This window comes from Daphnia magna, linkage group LG10 (assembly GCF_020631705.1).
Source record: "Daphnia magna isolate NIES linkage group LG10, ASM2063170v1.1, whole genome shotgun sequence".
Classification (NCBI taxonomy): Eukaryota; Metazoa; Arthropoda; class Branchiopoda; order Diplostraca; family Daphniidae; genus Daphnia; species Daphnia magna.
The window spans coordinates 4,206,441-4,225,810 of record NC_059191.1 but is presented as its reverse complement, the minus strand read 5'-3'; the positions used below and the strand labels follow the sequence as shown (position 1 = coordinate 4,225,810).

The 19,370-nt window shown below is 43.8% G+C and overlaps 2 protein-coding genes and 1 pseudogene across 2 annotated transcripts; all 3 read left to right on the top strand.

Moving 5' to 3' along the window:
• Positions 1 to 6,047: 6,047 nt before the first annotated feature.
• LOC116935799 lies at positions 6,048 to 8,666 on the top strand (annotated as a pseudogene).
• A 9-nt stretch (positions 8,667 to 8,675) lies between these two features.
• On the top strand, positions 8,676 to 9,495 carry LOC123476966. The gene is made up of 2 exons (XM_045180043.1): positions 8,676 to 9,365; positions 9,424 to 9,495. Exons 1-2 carry the CDS (start codon positions 8,676 to 8,678, stop codon positions 9,493 to 9,495), a joined length of 762 nt encoding a protein of 253 aa, XP_045035978.1.
• A 41-nt stretch (positions 9,496 to 9,536) lies between these two features.
• LOC123476965 (ATP-dependent DNA helicase PIF1-like) lies at positions 9,537 to 11,333 on the top strand. The gene has a single exon (XM_045180042.1). It carries the CDS (start codon positions 9,537 to 9,539, stop codon positions 11,331 to 11,333), a length of 1,797 nt encoding a protein of 598 aa, XP_045035977.1.
• The last annotated feature ends 8,037 nt before the right edge of the window (positions 11,334 to 19,370 follow it).

The window sequence follows — 19,370 nt, the reverse complement described above, 5'->3', positions numbered from 1 at the left end:
CATGCTTGAGAGACCTTTCCCTTTTGCATCCCTCAAACAACCACCAATTCATTGAGTTCTTACAACTCCTTTAGAGATTGTTCTCTCTTGCGTCCTTCAAACAAGCACCAATTCATGTTTTCTAAATATGTCTATTGACTTCGTTCCAACAACCTTTAGACACCATTTCCTTTTTTCATCCCTCAAAGAACCACCATTGCATTTTTTTTCTTAACAGCTCAATTGACTGCGTTCCAACACCATTAAGAGATTGTTCCCTTTTGTTCCAGTGCTCGCGCTTCCATCGGTTCGAGAGGGTTCACGTAACTTTTTTCTGCCTGGAAAAAGGTTGACTATCTGGAAAAAGGTCGACCACCTGAAAAGGATTCGAACTGCCGCCGGTTAGGCTTAACATTTTTCTTTGGAATTCGCGCGGACAGGGCGCGTAAAAGGACGGACGTAGGAAAACGGCGGGCAGGGCGAGACCAGCGGGAAAGGCGGAAACAAATAACAGGTTTGAAATGACGGGCAGAGGACAAGCATCATCTACTATTTCTATTAATGCGCAAAGGGTATTTATGGGAGGGATTTGTTTGTGTATCTGTTTGTTGGTTTTTCCGGGGAACTATCGTTGTGCGCGCGTTGCTATTGAAATTTTTTCTTGACAGCTCAATTTACTGCGTTCCAACATCATTAAGAGAGTGTTCCCTTTTTTCCAGTGCGCTTGCTTCCATTGGTTCGAAAGGGTTCACGTAACTTTTGCTGCCTGGAAAAAGGTCGACTACTTGAAAAGGGTTCGAACTGCCGCCGGCTAGGCTTAACCTTTTTCTTTCCAATTTCCGCGGACAGGGCGGGTAAAAAGACGAACTGGGGAAAACGGCGGGCAGGTGTAGACCCGCGGACAGGGCGAGATCCGCGGGCAGGGCGGAAACAACGGACAGGTTGGAAACGACGGGCAGGGGACGGGCATTGGTAAAGCACAAAATCTGCAAGTAAAGGACCAAGTAAGTAACATAGCCTTGGAGGCAGTTCCCAAGTGCACTCAACCGTGATTTGTTTTTCCTCCATGGTTTGTTACGTGGTTGAGTGGTACGACTTCACAATGCGTGGATTAAGGGGCTTAAAGTGGATTAATAAATTGTGAGTAGATTTATCGGCTAACCGTAGATTAAGAGGATACAAGTGGATTATTAAGTTAGTAAGAAGATTAAGTTTCTTTACAAGGATTCAGCGGCTTAACATGGATTAAAGGGCCTTTAAGTGGAATAATAAGTTGAAAGTAGACTAAGGGGCTCTACGTGGATTCAACAGCTTAACATGGATAAAGAAGCTTTAAGTGGATTAAGGGGCTTTAAGTGGATTAAGGGGTTTAAGGACAGGTCCGACTAAATACTAGACTTCACCTATTACCGTCCTGGGACGGGCCGCCGTATACTAGTCTCCTATCTTAATAAAAGCGAATGGGGTATTTGTGGGCGGGATTTGTTTGTGTATCTGTCTGTGTGTTTGTCCGAGAAATTTCATGTGAGCGCACGCTGCCAATGGTTGTAGGCCGGTCACGTGATTTTTCATTGTAGCCAATCCCAACCCTGCATTCCGCAATTTATCTCCACGTCTTTTCCAACATGGCCGACATCATACGTACATTTTTCTACGCTGTCAACTATTACAATTCACTAATTTCAAGCAATTGCGTATACAATAACCAACTGTAATAGACTTTTTTTTGCTTACTTCTACTAAAGCCACCAATTCATTGTCTTTTATCAAATTTCAGAGGTCATTCCCTTTTGCATCCTTCAAATAACCACATATTCTTTGTTTTTTTTACAGCTTCATTGACTGCATTCCAATTAATTTCAGAAACCATTGCCTTTTGCACCCCTCAAACAACAACCACTGCATTTTGTTCCCAACAGCTCCACTGACTGCGTTTCAACATTTTTAAGAGACCGTTCCCTTTTGCATCCCTCAAATAACCCCCATTCATTTTGTTTTCACCAGCTCCATTGACTGCATTCCAACACCCTTAAGAGACCGTTCCCTTTTGCTTCCCTCATATAGCCACCATTACATTGTATTCATAACAGCTTTTGACTGTGTTTCACCACCCTGCAGAGACCGTTCCCTTTTGCATCCCACAAACAAGCCCCATTTCTTTTGGTTTTCCTCAGCTCTATTGACTGTGTTCCAACACCTTTCAGAGACCGTTCCCTTTTGCATCACTCAACAATCATACATTCTTTATGTTAACTGCATTCCAGCAATCTTCAGAGACCGTTCCCTTCTTCATCCCTCATACAACCACCAATTCATTGAGTACTAACAACTAATAAAGAGACCGTTCCCTTTTGATCCCTTAAAAAAGTACCAATTATTGTGTTTTTAACAACTCCATTGGCTGCAATCCAACACCTTTAAGAGACCGCTCCCTTTTGCTTCCCTTAAACAACCACCATTACTATGTATTCATAACAGCTCCATTGACTGTGTTTCACCACCCTTCAGACACCGTTCCCTTTTGCACCCTTTCAATCAACCACCACTTCATTTTGTTCTCATCAGCTCCTCTGACTGCGTTCCAACACTTTTCAGAGACCATTGCCTTTTGCACCCCTCCAACAATCACCACTGCATTTTTGTTCCCAACAGCTCCACTGATTGCGTTCCAACATTTTTAAGAGACCGTTCCCTTTTGCACCCCTCAAACAAACACATAATCTTTGTTTTCTTAACATCTCCATTAACTGCATTCCAACACATTTCAGAGATCATTGACTTTTGCACCCCTCAAACAACCATCACTGCAATTTTGTTCTCAACAGCTCCACTGACTGCGTTCCAACACTTTTAAGAGACCGTTCCTTTTTCCACCCCTCAAACAACCACATAATCTTTGTTTTCTTAATATCTCCATTGACTGCATTCCAACATATTTCAGAGTCCGTTCCCTTTTGCACCCCTCAAACAACCACTATTAATTTGTGTTCTGGACAGCTCCTTTGACTGCATTCCAACAAATTTCAGAGTCCGTTCCCTTTTCCACCCCTCAAACAACCACTATTAATCTGTGTTCTGGACAGCTCCTTTGATTGTGTTCCAACAAAATTAAGAGACCGTTCCCTTTTGCTTCCCTCAAACAACCAACATTACAATGTATTCCTAACAGCTCCCTTGAATGCTTTTCACCACCCTTCATAGACCGTTCCCTTTTGCACCCCTCAAACAACCACCAATTCATTGTAATCTGATTAGCTCCTTTGACTGCATTCCAACACCAATGAGAGACCGTTCCCTTTTGCATCCAACAAACAAGCCCCAATTAATTTTTTTTTTCACCAGCTGCATTGACTGTGTTCCAACAATCTTCAGAGACCGTTCCCTTTTGCATCCCTCAAACAAGCCTCAATTCATTGTGTTTTCACCAGCTCCATTGACTGTATCCATTACTTTAAGAGACCGTTCCCTTTTGCATCACTCAACAATCATACATTCTTTATGCTGACTGCATTCCAGCAATCTTCAGAGACAGTTCCCTTCTTCATCCCTCATACAACCACCAATTCATTGAGTACTAACAACTAATAAAGAGACCGTTCCCTTTTGCATCCCTTAAAAAAGTACCAATTATTGTGTTTTTAAGAATTCCATTGGCTGCAATCCAACACCTTTAAGAGACCGTTCCCTTTTGCTTCCCTCAAACAACCACCATTACTTTGTATTCATAACAGCTCCATTGACTGTGTTTCACCACCCTTCAGAAACCGTTCCCTTTTGCATCCCTCAAACAACAACCAATTCATTGTATTCCCACCAGCTCCATTTACTGCATTCCAACACCTTTCAGAGACCGTTCCCTTTTGCATCACTCAACAATCATACATTCTTTATGTTGACTGCATTCCAGCAATCTGAACCTACCGAATTGAAAATTACCCGGCTACGTCGAAAAAAGAGAATACATAGATGTGGATAAATATAAATGTGAATAGTGAATTGTAATAGTTGAGGGCGTTTAAAAATGTACGCTGTGATTGCGGTTGACGTCGGCCATGTTGGCGATGACGCGTATATAAATTGCGGAGAATATTCTCTATTTTCGACGTAGCAGAACCCATCTAAAGATCATTTCAAATCAAACGTCTTTCATACGCTCTTTCAGCTACATAAATACACCACACTACCACCATTGTTTTCCGTGAACAACCCTCGCAAAAACTCATTAAAAGAAAGACATTGTATGTTAAAAGTAAGTAAAGTTTTCAACAGATAATTTGGCTAATAAGATATTTATTTTTGAATTATACTAAAATCGTATTAAGAAAGACCTTATTTCTTACTTGCAAATTATAATCGTTTATCTTTACCACAAAAGGTACCATTTGTGGCTGGCATTATAATTTGAAAGACTGACTGCGTTCAAAGGTTATGAGAAAAGGTTACTATGTTCTAGCTTTGAACATGATTATTGAAGCGAGCAAAGTTCGGGTTTACTAAGTTTTATTCTACATTCTCTTTTCAAAATTGGAATTAATGTGCATAATATAACTGTTCTTTAAATATCTAATACAATCCACCAATTCCCATGTTGAAAAAGGAACGGTGCCTAAAATTGTAAATATGCAGCCCCATGAAAATTGCAGGCAACAACACAAGCAAAGACTGTGTTAATTATATTTCACCCAACATTCCCTCTTCAACATTGAAATTGATTGTGTATAATAATAGTTCTTTGAAAATCTGTAAAAAAAACCAATTCTAATGTTGAAGAGGGAACGTTGCCTAAAATTTGGGAAACGCAGTCCTTTGCCAGTTGCAGGCTAAACTGAAGCACACATTGTGTTTATTAAGTTTTAGCTAACATTCAACTCTTCAACATTAGAATTCATTGTTTATAGGAGAACTGTTCTTTCAAAATATGTTAAAACCCACCAATTCCAATCTTGAAAAGGGAACGGTTCCTAAAATTTAGAAAAAGCACTCCTTTGCCAACGCAGTTATTCTATGATTGTTATTATTAACTGAAAGATTGGTTGCATTCCATGTTTCACCAAACTAATAATAAGTCAAGGTTTATTAAAAGAAATTATTGACAATCTTTTAAAGTAAACTATTTTGGGATAAGATTTGTAATTGAATGATTAACTGCGTTCCAACTTTTTGCTAGAACCTTTGATGTTTGATCTTCAAATAATCAATTAAGGTTTAAAAATAAAACAGGACCACTATAACGTTGGAACGCAGTTTTATTTAGATTTGAATTACTTTTGTGAAAGAAATACTTATTGTATTAAGACCTCTAGAAATGGAATGTTATTCAAAATATTGGAACGCAGTCAATTCTAAAATACATTTATGGAAAAGCATTTTCTAAAGCTTAAATGTAAAAGAAAAAAAACTATTGCTATGCTTATTTCAAAGTTTTTACAACAGAAAGTTATGTTACAATAAATTTGGTATTCAGTTTTTCTTCACATCTATATCTATTTTGACAGCAAATTTTCTTATTTATGATAAATTTATAGTTCATAAAGGATTCCAGAGCAAGATTCTACCCGGACGCTTCAATTGCCATACCATCGCGGGAGATCACACTCCTGGTCTTCAACTTTAAAGTAAAGTATTCCCCAACCTCATCCTTCCCTCACCAAAGAGTTGTTGGATCAAACCAGGCACTGAAAAACTAACTTCCTTTGAGGGTCCTTCTCAAGTCACTGTGGAACACAGGTTCCTGTGCGGGTGATGATTCGTTGTCAGGCACGCTCCGAGGCCAAAGACTACGGTAAGGCCGGGAGAATGCAGAGCTGGTGACTTGAGAACAGTCCTTTAATACCGGAGATATAGTGATAGGTTTTTTGGCCAGCAACTTTATAAGTTTTTAAGCACTCGGAAACCACATTGAGCAACTGCCTGGGACGGTGTCGATTGGTGGAAGGGTTAAACTCATTAATCATTGTTGCAATTGTTTGTACTTTTTTTTGTGTTGCCCTCCAAAAGCCCCTCCAAAAGCCCTTCAAAAACCCTCCCATCTCATCTACACAAATCATCGAATTTTTGAGTAACTTGAGATGCCACCACGTCGTCAACTGACTGATGCCGAAAAAGAGGAGAAAAATAGGAAGCTAAGAGAAAAAAGAGCGCATGAGTCTACAGAGGTTAAGGCAAAGCGCTTAGAAGAGAATAGATCCAGAGGTAAATACGTCCGCGATGAAAAAAAACGGCGACTCAATGAAGAACTCAAACAACAAACCGAAAATGACATAAATAAGCAAACGCGTCTAGACGTTGAGGCAGAGCGACGGAGGGTGAAGCGAGTGCAAGAGCAAGAAGAAACGAAGCAGAATAGGCTACGAGAGCAAGCACTACGGCAGCAAGCTCTGCGTGAGGAAGAGAATGAAAAAGAAAGACGTGTAAGGCTTCAAGAGAAAGCAAGGCGACAGCAAGCTCTGCGCGCAGTAGAAACTGACGAAGAGAGGAGAGATAGACTTATGGAAGACAAATTGCGACATCAAACCCAACGCGAACAGGAAACGGTAGAAGGAAGGATGTCGCGTGCATCGGTGGATAGATTGCGTCACCAAATGTATCTCATTGTAGAAAATCACGAAGAGGCTGAGGTACGCCGGGAATTAAACAGAGAACAAATGAACACCAACAGATCTGCAGAGATCGAAAAAGAGACAGAACAAAGAAGGGAAGAGAGTTAACTTCGAATGGAGCGACTGCGACAAGAGAGACAGCAGAACGAGGAATTACTCCGTGCCATGAATGCAATGGAACATGCAGAAATTATACCTCTGGAAACCGAAGAAGAACGCACTTTCCGTGAAGAGTTGTTGGCTTCCCGCAACCGTGTGGGAGTGCCGAGAACTCATCGAGCGGCTTGCAAAGTCTTGGCTTCCGAAGACCGAGTTCCATTGCACGATTGTGGAGAAATGACCGTCACGTGCGGCGAATGTAATGCCAGGCATTTCAAGGGTGAACAACCGACAGACAAGAAATTCACCCAATGCTGCGCAAAAGGAAAGGTGATTCTCCCACCTCCAAAAGAGTGCCCTCAACCGCTGGTTAAACTATTGCAGAATGACCATCCAAAGGCGAAAGCGTTTATGACGAAGATCCGCAATTACAACAGCGCTCACGCTTTTGCTTCGTTGGGAGCTAATATTTCATCTCCCCCAGGGCGTGGACCTTATTGTTTCAGAATCCACGGTCAAGTGTACCACAACACCACACCCGTCGGCCCCAATACGAATAATCCTAGGTATGCGGATCTTTATTTCATGGACGCTGCGCAGGCTGGCGAGTTCAGAGCGCTTTCCACCTCAAACGGAGGATGCTGCAGAAACTTGATGGAGGAATTGGACGCAATGCTCCGAGAAAAGAATCCGTACGCAGCCATTTACAAGATGATGCGTCAAGTGCTTGAAGAAGAGTACCGCCGAGCCCAAGATGAAAATCTACCTCACCAAACAGTAGGAATGATTATCAGCAGTGATCGAAGAAATCTAGATCAGAGACGTTACAACAGCCCGACGACAAACGAGATTGCTGTCATTTTCAAAAGCGCAAACGGTGAGCCGCCAGCGAAGAGAGATATCCGTGGCCATCTCTTCATCCCAGTCAGAGGGAGAACATTCGTTCAGATTGACACACAACAGCCCATGTGCGACCCAATGACTTACCCTTTGCTCTTCCCCAACGGTGACGATGGCTGGCATGTAAACATGCCTTATACCACCACTACACGACGTGAAAGAGAGGAAGCAGCAACACGGGCAATGGATGTGGATGAAGAGGAAGAGATCGATCTCCCAAGACTTGATGAGATGCTGCGGCTAGAAAATGCACCAGTAGAAGCCTTAGCTGGTGAGGAAGAGCTGGTGGAAGAACCAGAACCGGAACCAGAGGAGCAAATGGATGACGACGATAACGATCCCCATCGATTGAATCGTGGCGAAGGAAGACGAAAAAGGATCACGCAGTGCGAATTTTACAGCTTTCTCATGTCGATTCGGGAATATTTCAACAACGTCTTGGCCGGCGGATCACTCACTCAGCAATGGACGGTCGATTCTTACGTCAAGATTGAAGCCAACCGCGTCAAGTATATCCGCGAACATCAGGCGGAGCTTCACGTGGCTCAATACGACGGTCTCTTGGACTACTTGCATAATCGCGCCGAACGAGAAAACCTTACGGTCGGATCTTATCACGTCCTCCCATCGAGTTTCATCGGAAGCCCAAGGGCGATGAAGCAAGCGTACCAAGATGCAATGGCCATCTGTGGTAAATTCGGCAAGCCAGTATTCTTCCTGACTTTTACCTGCAACCCAAAGTGGAGGGAAATCACGGCCAACATTCCCAGCCATCTGTCGGCATCAGATCGGCCCGATATAGTCGCAAGAGTCTTCCAGCAAAAGAAAATTGAGTTGGTCAACGACATTGAAAAACGCCAGGTGCTGGGATTTGCGACTGCACGGATACACGTCATTGAATTTCAGAAGCGTGGATTGCCCCACTGTCACATGCTCATTTGGATCGACGAGCGTGACGCCCCTGCTACAGCGGAAGATGTGGATGCAACCATATGCGCGGAAATTCCCGATAATACAACGCATCCGAGACTTTATAAGAGCGTCATGACCCACATGATTCACGGTCCGTGTGGGTTGATCAACAAATAATCCCCTTGCATGGACGGCGACAAGTGCTCAAAGGCTTTCCCGAAGCAACATAGCCAAGAAACACTTCTAAACGATAACGGCTACCCCACTTACAGACGAAGAGATACGGGCGTTGTACACCGCTTAAAACGAGGACACACGCATTTCGAAGTTGACAACAGATGGGTCGTTCCTTACAACCCTTGGTTATCCCTCAAGTATGACTCCCACATCAACCTCGAATACTGCGCATCCATCGTCAGCGTAAAGTACATCTTCAAGTACGTCTACAAAGGGTACGATTGCCTGAAAATGGATCAAAAAGTGGGAACGTATCATCTGGCAGAAGGCGAAGAACCAAGGGTTGAGTGGGACGAAATCACGTGCCATCTTGATGCGCGTTACGTCAGCGCGCCGGAAGCCTGTTGGCGAATCTTCAAGTTTCCCCTTGCCGACCGTTCGCATGCTATCTATCGCCTGGCCGTCCATTTGCTCCGAGAGCAGCCCGTCTTTTTCCAACCGGGAAACGAAATGCAAGCCGCCATCAATGCCGCTTCGAGAGACACCAACCTAACTGCTTTCTTTAAGTTGAATCGCGTCGACGAGAGCGCACGGCAATATTTCTACAGAGAAATACCTCACCACTACGTTTTCATCAAGAAAACCAATTCGTGGAAGCCTCGCGTGAAACGGGCCAAGATCATCGGTCGCCTATACACGGTTGGCGTTCGACAGGTGGAACGGCATTGCCTTCGTTTGCTTCTCATCAACGTTAAAGGGCCAACAAGCTTTGAAGATTTGCGAACAGTCGACCAGATTGTCCATCCCACTTACAAAGCGGCAGCAATAGCACTGAATTTGCTGGAAGACGACACTGCTTGGGCTAGAGCCATGCAAGAAGCGGCAGCATTCCAAATGCCTCTTCAGCTGAGGCAGCTTTTTGTCGACATTTGCCTGTTCTGCAATCCCTCCGACGCTCTGCATCTATTTGAAATCAACCTGAACCATCTGATGGAAGACTACATTAGAAGCGGACACGAAGCCAACGTGGCCAAGAACTTGACGTTGAAATGGATTCAGGACAAGCTACGTCTCCACAATCAGACGATGGAAGATCTCTCCTTGCCTGTCCCGGATTTCCATCTGATTAACCAACTGGTCGAAGCTCAGATGGAAGAGAACAACGAAAACAGTCAAAGAGAAAAGAGACTGATGGGCGAAATGATGTTGGCGCAACTTAACGACGGGCAACGCGCGGCCTTTGATCAAGTCATGACTGCTGTCAACGATGTCAACAACTCACATCCGAGGCAGTATTTCCTGGACGGCCCTGGAGGAACGGGAAAGACCTTTCTCTACAACACCCTCATCACCGTCCTCCAAGGCCAAGGGAGACAAGTCATCGCAGTGGCTTCCACGGGGATCGCGTCCACTTTGTTACTGGACGGAACAACTTACCATTCGCAGTTCAAAATTTATCCTCCAATAACAGAGACGACACGATCGAAAATCGAGGAAGCTAGCTACAACGCGCAACTGATCAGAAACGCCAGTCTCATAATTTCCGACGAAGCCACCATGAAGACCAACCACGCCCTCGACGCGATCAATCATCTTTTCCAAACTGTCATGAAGAATCGCGTCGATCCCTACGGTGGCAAAGTTCTCTTTCTCGGCGGCGATTTTAGACAGTGCTTGCCCGTTGTGAGACACGGAAACAGGGTCAAAATCATCGAAGCGACCATCACCAATAACGCGACTTGGCCTCTTTTTCGACAGCTTCGATTGGTGCAAAACATGCGCACCGCCGATGGTAGTCAAGATTTCGCTGATTGGCTCATTCAACTGGGAAATGGATCTTTGGCACAAACACCGCGGCTCAATGACCCAGATCTCATCGAAATCCCGCAAGACCTTCTCAACATTCGAACTAACTTAATCGAACACGTCTTTGGCGATCCATCGGATCTCTTAAACGAAGGCGTCAGAGAACAAGTTTGTAACCGGGCTATTCTATGTCCCAAGAATGAAGACTGTCTTAGGATCAACAACAAGATCATTGGCGAGATGCCTGGCGCGTTGAAAGTCTGCAAAAGTATCGACACTATCGATTCAGAGGACCCAGAGGAAATTTCCAACTACCCTCCGGAAATTTTAAATACCTTCAACGTCTCCGGGCTACCCCCGCACCAACTCAAACTGAAAATAGGAGCCATCGTCATTCTTCTCAAGAACATTGACTCGCGACAGGGACTTTGCAACGGCACGAGGCTCATCATCAAGGCGCTCAGCGGTAACCTGATTGTGGCAGAGATCGCGGCCGGGAAACACAAAGGACACAACGTCTTTCTTCCGCGGATGTCCATGTCTCCCACCGACTCTGACTTGCCCTTCAAACTCAAAAGATTGCAGTTTCCTGTGCTTGTGGCTTTCGCTATGACCATCAACAAGTCACAGGGACAGACTTTTGAGCGAGTAGGCATCTACCTTCCGGAATCCGTTTTCAGCCACGGCCAACTATACGTCGCATTCTCGCGTGCAACATCAAGAGAAGGTGTCAAGGTTCAGTGCGAAGAAACAGAGAAACAGGGCAAGCTACTTAGGAATATTCCACAATCCACGGAACAAGATAAGAACAAGGTATTCACGAAAAACATTGTTTTTAAGGAAGTTCTCCTACAAGAATAGCCAGAGCCGAAGAAAAAAACCTAATAATCACAGCCCATGTGATAACGACAACCACAAAAAAAAAGAGGAACTAAATTCCGCCTCGGTCTACGGACCAAATAAGGAGCACGGGCATGGCCTTGGGGGCAGTTCCCAAGTGCGCTCAACCGTGATTTGTTTTTCTTCCATTGATTGTTAAGTGTAGGAGAGGTACTTAGTAGATTAAGGGGCTTTATGTGGATTCAGCGGCTAAACGCGGTTTGACGTGGATTCAGCGGTTAAACATGGATTAAGCGAATTAAGGTGGATTAAGAGGATTTAGGTGTATTAAGGGGCTTAAGATGGATTAATGGGCTATTAAAGGATTAAGGGCTTTAGGTGGATTCAGGGATTTAAGAAAAGGTCCGACCTTCCACACCAACACTAAATACTAGACTTCACCTATTACCGTCCTGGGACGGGCCGCCGTATACTAGTCCTCCTACCTTTATAAAAGCGAAAGGGGTATTTGTGGGCGAGATTTGTTTGTGTATCTGTCTGTCTGTTTGTTTGTCCGAGAAATTTCATGTGAGCGCACGCTGCCATTGGTTGCATGGCGGTCACGTGATTTTTCGCTGCAGCCAATCACAGCACTGCATTCCTAAAATTAATTTACACGTCTTTTCCAACATGGCCGACATCATACGTACATTTTCCTACGCCGTCAACTATTACAATTCACTAATTTCAAGCAATTGCGTACACAATAACCAACTGTAATGGACCGTTTTTTTGCTTCCTTCTACTAAAGCCAGCAATTCATTGTCTTTTTATCAGCTCCTTTGACTGCATTCCAACAAATTTCAGAGACCGTTCCCTTTTGCATCCCTCAAATAACCACATATTCTTTGTTTTTTTTACAGCTTCATTGACTGCATTCCAATTAATTTCAGAAACCATTGCCTTTTGCACCCCTCAAACAACCACCACTGCATTTTGTTCTCAACTGCTTCACTGACTGCGTTCCAACATTTTTAAGAGACCGTTCCCATTTGCATCCCTCAAACAAGCCTCAATTCTTTGTGTTTTCACCAGCTCCATTGACTGTACCCAACACCATTGAGAGACCGTTCCCTTTTGCATTTCTTAAACAACCACCAATTCCTTGGCTTCTCAACAGCCCATTTCAGAGACCGTTCCCTTTTGCCCCCCTCAAACAACCACATGTTTGAGGGACACTTCATTTTGTTCTCAACAGCTACACTGACTGCGTTTCAAAACTTTTAAAAGACCGTTCCCTTTTGCACCCCTAAAACAGTCACCACTGCATACTGTTTTCAACAGGTCCAATGACTGTGTTCCAACACTTTTAAGAGACTGTTCCCTTTTTCAGCCCTCAAATAACAGCTTTTTGATACTGTTCTCAACAGCTCTCCTGACTGCGTTACAACACTTTTAAGAGACTGTTCCCTTTTGCATCCTTCAAATAAGCCCCCATTCATTTTGCTTCCACCAGCTCCTTTGACTGTGTTCCAACAATCTTAGGAGACCGTTCCCTTTTGCATCCCTCAAACAGCCACCAATTCATTGTGTTGTTCACAGATTCCTTGACTGCATTCCAACACCTTTGAGGGACCATTCCCTTTAACATAACTCCACAATCAAACATTCTTTATGTTCTCAACAGCTCCTTTGACTGCTTTCCAGCACCCTTAAGAGACCGTTCCATTTGCATCCCTCAAACAAGCCTCAATTCATTGTTTTCACCAGCTCCATTGACTGTATCCAACACCATTGAGAGACCGTTCCCTTTTGCATTCCTCAAACAAGCCCCAATTCCTTTTGTTTTCAACAGCTCCATTGACTGTGTTCCAACAATCTTCAGAGACCGTTCCCTTTTGCATCCCACAAACAACCACCTATTCTTTGGGTTTTCAACAGTTGCATTGGCTGTGTTCCAACACTTTTTAGAGACCGTTCCCTTTTGCATCACTCAAACAACCACAATTGCTTACTTTTCTCAAGAGTTCCACTGACTGCGTTCCAATACTTTTAAGTGACCGTTCCCTTTTGCACCCCCCAAACAACCATCACTGCAATTTTGTTCTCAACAGCTCCACTGACTGCGTTCCAACACTTTTAAGAGACCGTTCCCTTTTCCACCCCTCAAACAACCACATAATCTTTGTTTTCTTAATATCTCCATTGATTTCTTTCCAACAAATTTCAGAGTCCGTTCCCTTTTGCACCCCTCAAACAACCACTATTAATTTATGTTCTGGACAGCTCCTTTGACTGCGTTCCAACAAAATTAAGAGACTGTTTCCTTTTGCTTCCCTCATACAACCAACATTAAAATGTATTCCTAACAGCTCCCTTGAATGCTTTTCACCACACTTCATAGACCGTTCCCTTTTGCATCCCTCAAACAACCATCAATTCATTGTAATCTGATTAGCTCCTTTGACTGCATTCCAACACCATTGAGGACCGTTCCCTTTTGCATCCAACAAACAACAACCTATTCTTTGGTTTTTAAACAGCTCCATTGACTGCCTTCCAACAACCTTGAGAGACTGTACCCTTTTGTATCTCTAAAACAAGTACCAATTCATTGTGTTTTCAACAGCTCAATTGTCTGCGTTCCAGCAGTTTTCAGGGACCGTTCCCTTTTGAATCCCTCAAACAAGCCCCAATTTATTGTGTTTTCAATAGCTCCATTGAGTGCTTTCCAACACTCTTAAGAGACCGTTCCCTTTTGCACCATTTCAAACATCCACCACTTCATTTTGTTCCCAACAGCTCCTTTGATTGTGTTCCAACACTTTTCAGAGACCGTTCCCTTTTGCATCCCTTAAATAAGCCCCCATTCATTTTGTTTTCACCAGCTTCTTTGACTGTGTTCCAACAATCTTCAGAGACCGTTCCCTTTTGCATCCCTCAAACAAACCAATTCATTGTGTTGTTAACAGTTTCCTTGACTGCATTCTAACACCTTTGAGGGACCGTTCCCTTTTGCATCACTCCACAATCACACATTCTTTATGTTCTCAACAGCCCCATTGACTGCTTTCCAGCACCCTTAATAGACCGTTCCCATTTGCATCCCTCAAACAATCCTCAATTCGTTGTGATTTCACCAGCTCCATTGACTGTTTCCAACACCATTGAGAGACCGTTCCCTTTTGCATCCCTCCAACAAGCCCCAACTCATTTTGTTTTCACCAGCTCCATTGACTGTGTTCCAACAATCTTCAGAGACCGTTCCCATTTGCATCCTTCAAATAAGCCTCAATTCTTTGTGTTTTCTCCAGCTCCATTGACTGTATCCAACACAATTGAGAGACCATTCCCTTTTGCATCCCTCAAACAACCACCAATTCCTTGGCTTCTCAACAGCCCCTTTTACTGCATTGCAGCCCATTTCAGAGACCGTTCCCTTTTGCACCCCTCAAACAACCACCACTTCATTTTGTTCTCAACAGCTCCACTGACTGTGTTCCAACACTTTAAGAGACCGTTCCCTTTTGCAACCTTTCAAACAACCACCACTTCCTTTTGTTCTCAACAGCTCCTATGACTGCGTTCCAACACTTTTCAGAGACCATTCCCTTTTGCACCCCTCAAACAACCACCCCTTCATTTTGTCCCCAACAGCTCAGCTGACTGCGTTCCAACACTTTAAGAGACCGTTCCCTTTTGCAGCCCTCAAACAAACACTATTAATTTGTGTTCTGGACAGCTCCTTTGACTGCGTTCCAACAAAATTAAGAGACCGTTCTCTTTTGCTTCCCTGAAACAACCAACATTACCATGTATTTTAACAGCTCCCTTGACTGTTTTTCACCAACCTTCATAGACCGTCCCTTTTGCATCCCTCAAACAACCACCTATTCATTGTGTTCTCATTAGCTCCATTGACTGCTTTGCAACACTCTTTAAAGACCGTTCATTTTTGCATCCCTCACACAAACACCAATGCATTGTATTCTGATTGACTCCTTTGACTGCATTCTATCACCTTTGAGAGACCGTTGCCTTTTGCATCCCTCAAAAAAGCCCCAATTCCTTTTGTTTTCACCAGCTACTTTGACTGTGTTCCAACAATCTTCATAGACAGTTCCCTTTGCATCCCACAAACAACTACCTATTCTTTGAGTTTTCAAAAGCCCCATTGACTGTGTTCCAGCATACTTGAGAGACCGTTCCCTTTTTCAGCCCTCAAACAACCACCAGATCTAAGTGCTCATCAGCTCAATTGACTGCGTTCCAACACCATTGAGTGACCGTTCCCTTTTGTATCCCTCAAACAACAACCAATGCCTTGGGTTGTCAACAGCCCCATTGTCTGCGTTCCAGAACTTTTCAGGTACCGTTCCCTTTTGCATCCCTCAAACAAGCCCCCATTCATTTTGTTTTCACCAGCTCCCTTGACTTTGTTCCAACAATCTTCAGAGACCGTTCCCATTTGCATCCTTCAAACAAGCATCAATTCATTATGTGTTCACCAGCTCCATTGACTGTATCCATCACCTTTGAGAGACCATTCCCTTTTGCATCCCTCAAACAACCACCAATTCCTTGGTTTCTCAACAGCCCCTTTTGCTTCATTGCAGCCCATTTCAGAGACTGTTCCCTTTTGAACCCCTAAAACAACCACCACTTCATTTCGTTCTCAACAGCTCCTATGACTGTGTTCCAACACTTTTAAGAGACCGTTCCCTTTTGCACCCCTAAAACAGTCACCACTGCTTTCTGTATTCAACAGCTCCACTGACTGCGTTCCAACACTTTTAAGAGACCGTTCCCTTTTTCATCCCTCAAACAACAGCTTTTGGATACTGTTCTCAACAGCTCTCCTGACTGCGTTCCAACACTTTTAAGAGACCGTTCCCTTTTGCACCCCTCAAACAACCACCCATTCATTGTGTTTGGACAGCTCCTTTGACTGCATTCCAACACCTTTGAAAACGTTCCCTTTTGCATCCCTCAAAAACCACCTATTCTTTGTCCTCAACAGCTCAAATGACTGTGTTCCACCACCTTTAAGAGACCGTTCCCTTTTGCATCCCTTAAACCAAGCAACAATTTATGGTATTCCCAACAGCTCCACTGACTGTGTTTCAACACTTTTAAGAGACTGTTCCCTTTTTCACCCCTCGAACAACCACCACTGCATTTTGTTCTCAACAGCTCCCCTGACTGCGTTTCAACACTTTTAAGAGACCGTTCCCATTTGCAGCCTTCCAACAACCACTATTGTATACTGTTCTCAACAGCATAACTGACTGTGTTTCAACACTTTTAAGAGACCGTTCCCTTTTGAACCCCTCAAACAACCACCATTGCATTTTGTTCTCAACAGCTCCCCTGACTGTTTTCCAAAACTTTTAAGAGACTGTTCCCTTTCGCAGCCCTCAAACAACCACTATAACTTTGAGTTCTGGACAGCTCCTTTGACTTTGTTCCAAATATATTAAGAGACCGTTCATTTTTCCATCCCTCAAACAACCATCAATTCTGTGTTCTTGACAGCTCCATTGACTGTGTGCCCCCAACCTTTTGAGACCGTTACCTTTACTTCCCTCAAATAACCACTATTACTTTGTGTTCTGGACAGCTCCTTTGACTGTATTCCAATACCCATAAGAGGCCGTTCCCTTTTGCATTCTTTAAAACAAGCACCATCTCATTGTATTCCCACCAGCTACATTGCCTGTGTTCCAACACCTTTCAGAGACCGTTCCCTTCTGCAACCCTAAAACAACCAACAATTCATTGAGTACTTACAACTAATTAAGAGACCGTTCTCTTTTGTATCCTATAAAAAAGTACCAATTATTGTGTTTTTCAACAGCTCCGCTGGCTGCAATCCAACACCCTTAAGAGACCGTTCCCTTTTGCATCCCTCAAAAACCACCTATTCTTTGTCCTTAACAGCTCAATTGACTGCGTTCCACCACCATTAAGAGACCGTTCCCTTTTGCATCCCTTAAACCAAGCAACAATTCATGTTATTCCCAACAGCTCCACTGACTGCGTTCCAACACTTTTAAGAGACCGTTTCCCTTTGCATTCCTCAGACAACCACCACTGCATTTTGTTCTCAACATCTCCACTGACTGTGTTTCAACACTTTGAAGAAACCATTCCCTTTTTCAGTCCTCAAACAACCACTATTACATTGTGTTCTCGACAGCTATTTTGACTGCTATTCATTAATATTAAGAGACCGTTCCCTTTTGCATCCCTTAAAACAAGCACCAATTCATTTTGTTCTCATCAGCTCCATTTACTGCGTTCCAGAACTTTTCATAGACTGTTCCTTTTTGCATCCCTCAAACAACCACCAATTCATTGAGTACTTACAACTAATTAAGAGATCATTCATTTTTGCGGTTCTAAACGAGTACCAATTCATGGTATTTGGACAGCTCCTTTGACTGCATTGCAACACCATTGAGACTGTTTCCTTTTGCATCCCTCAAACAACCACCTATTCTTTGTGTTCTCAACAGATCCATTTACTGCACTCCAACATACTTGAGAGACCTTTTCCTTTTGCATCCCTCAAACAACCACCAATTCATTGAGTTCTTACAACTCTTTTAGAGATTGTTCTCTCTTGCATCCTTCAAACAAGCACCAATTCATGTTTTCTTAATATGTCTATTGACTTCGTTCCAACAACCTTTAGACACCATTTCCTTTTTTCATCCCTCAAAGAACCACCATTGCATTTTTTTTCTTAAATGCTTAATTGACTGCGTTCCGACACCATTAAGAGATTGTTCCCTTTTGTTCCAGTGCGCGCGCTTCCATCGGTTCGATAGGGTTCACGTAACTTTTGTCTGCCTGGAAAAAGGTTGACTATCTGGGAAAAGGTCAACCACCTGAAAAGGATTCGAACTGCCGCCGGTTAGGCTTAACATTTTTCTTTGGAATTCGCGCGGACAGGGTGCGTAATAGGACGGACGTAGGAAAACGGCGGGCAGGGCGAGACCAGCGGGAAAGGCGGAAACAAATAACAGGTTTGAAATGACGGGCAGAGGACAAGCATCGTCTACTACTTCTATTAATGCGCAAAGGGTATTTGTGGGAGGGATTTGTTTGTGTATCTGTCTGTTTGTTTTTTCGGGGATCTATCGTTGTGCGCGCGCTACTATTGACATTTTTTTCTTGACAGCTCAATTAACTGCATTCCAACCCCATTAAGAGAGTGTTCCCTTTTTTCCAGTTCGCTTGCTTCCATTGGTTCGAAAGGGTTCACGTAACTTTTGCTGCATTGAAAAAGGTCGACTACCTGGAAAAAGGTCGACTACTTGAAAAGGGTTCGAACTGCCGCGGGCTAGGCTTAATCTTTTTCTTTCCAATTTCCGCGGACAGGGCGGGTAAAAAGACGAACTGGGGAAAACGGCGGCAAGGTGCAGACCCGCGGACAGGGCGAGATCCGCGGGCAGGGCGAGATCGGCGGGCAGGGCGGAAACAACGGACAGGTTGGAAACGACGGGCAGGGGACGGGCATTGGTAGAGCACAAAAACTGCAAGTAAAGGACAAAGTAAGGAGCATGGCCTTGGAGGCAGTTCCCAAGTGCGCTCAACCGTGATTTGTTTTTCCTCCATGGTTTGTTACGTGTATGAGTGGTACAGTATCCTGCACAAAAATCCGAACACGGATATCGGTTGGATCAAGATAGACACAGTTGTGTCTATATGTTGGATCAAGCAAAGTCTGCAGCAAGTTTCGGCTATCCCCCGCCATGGTGCGCACTAGTCGACTAGCCGCACCGACTTTTCCCTCTACTTACACGAACCAAATGGAAAAACCTCTATACTAGTCTCCTATCTTTATAAAAGCGAATGGGGTATTAGTGGGCGGGATTTGTTTGTGTATCTGTCTGTTTGTTTGTCCGAGAAATTTCATGTGTGCGCACGCTGCCATTGGTTGCATGGCGGTCACGTGATTTTTCGCTGCAGCCAATCACAGCACTGCAATCCTAAAATTAATTTACACGTCTTTTCCAACATGGTCGACATCATACGTACATTTTCCTACGCCGTCAACTATTACAATTCACT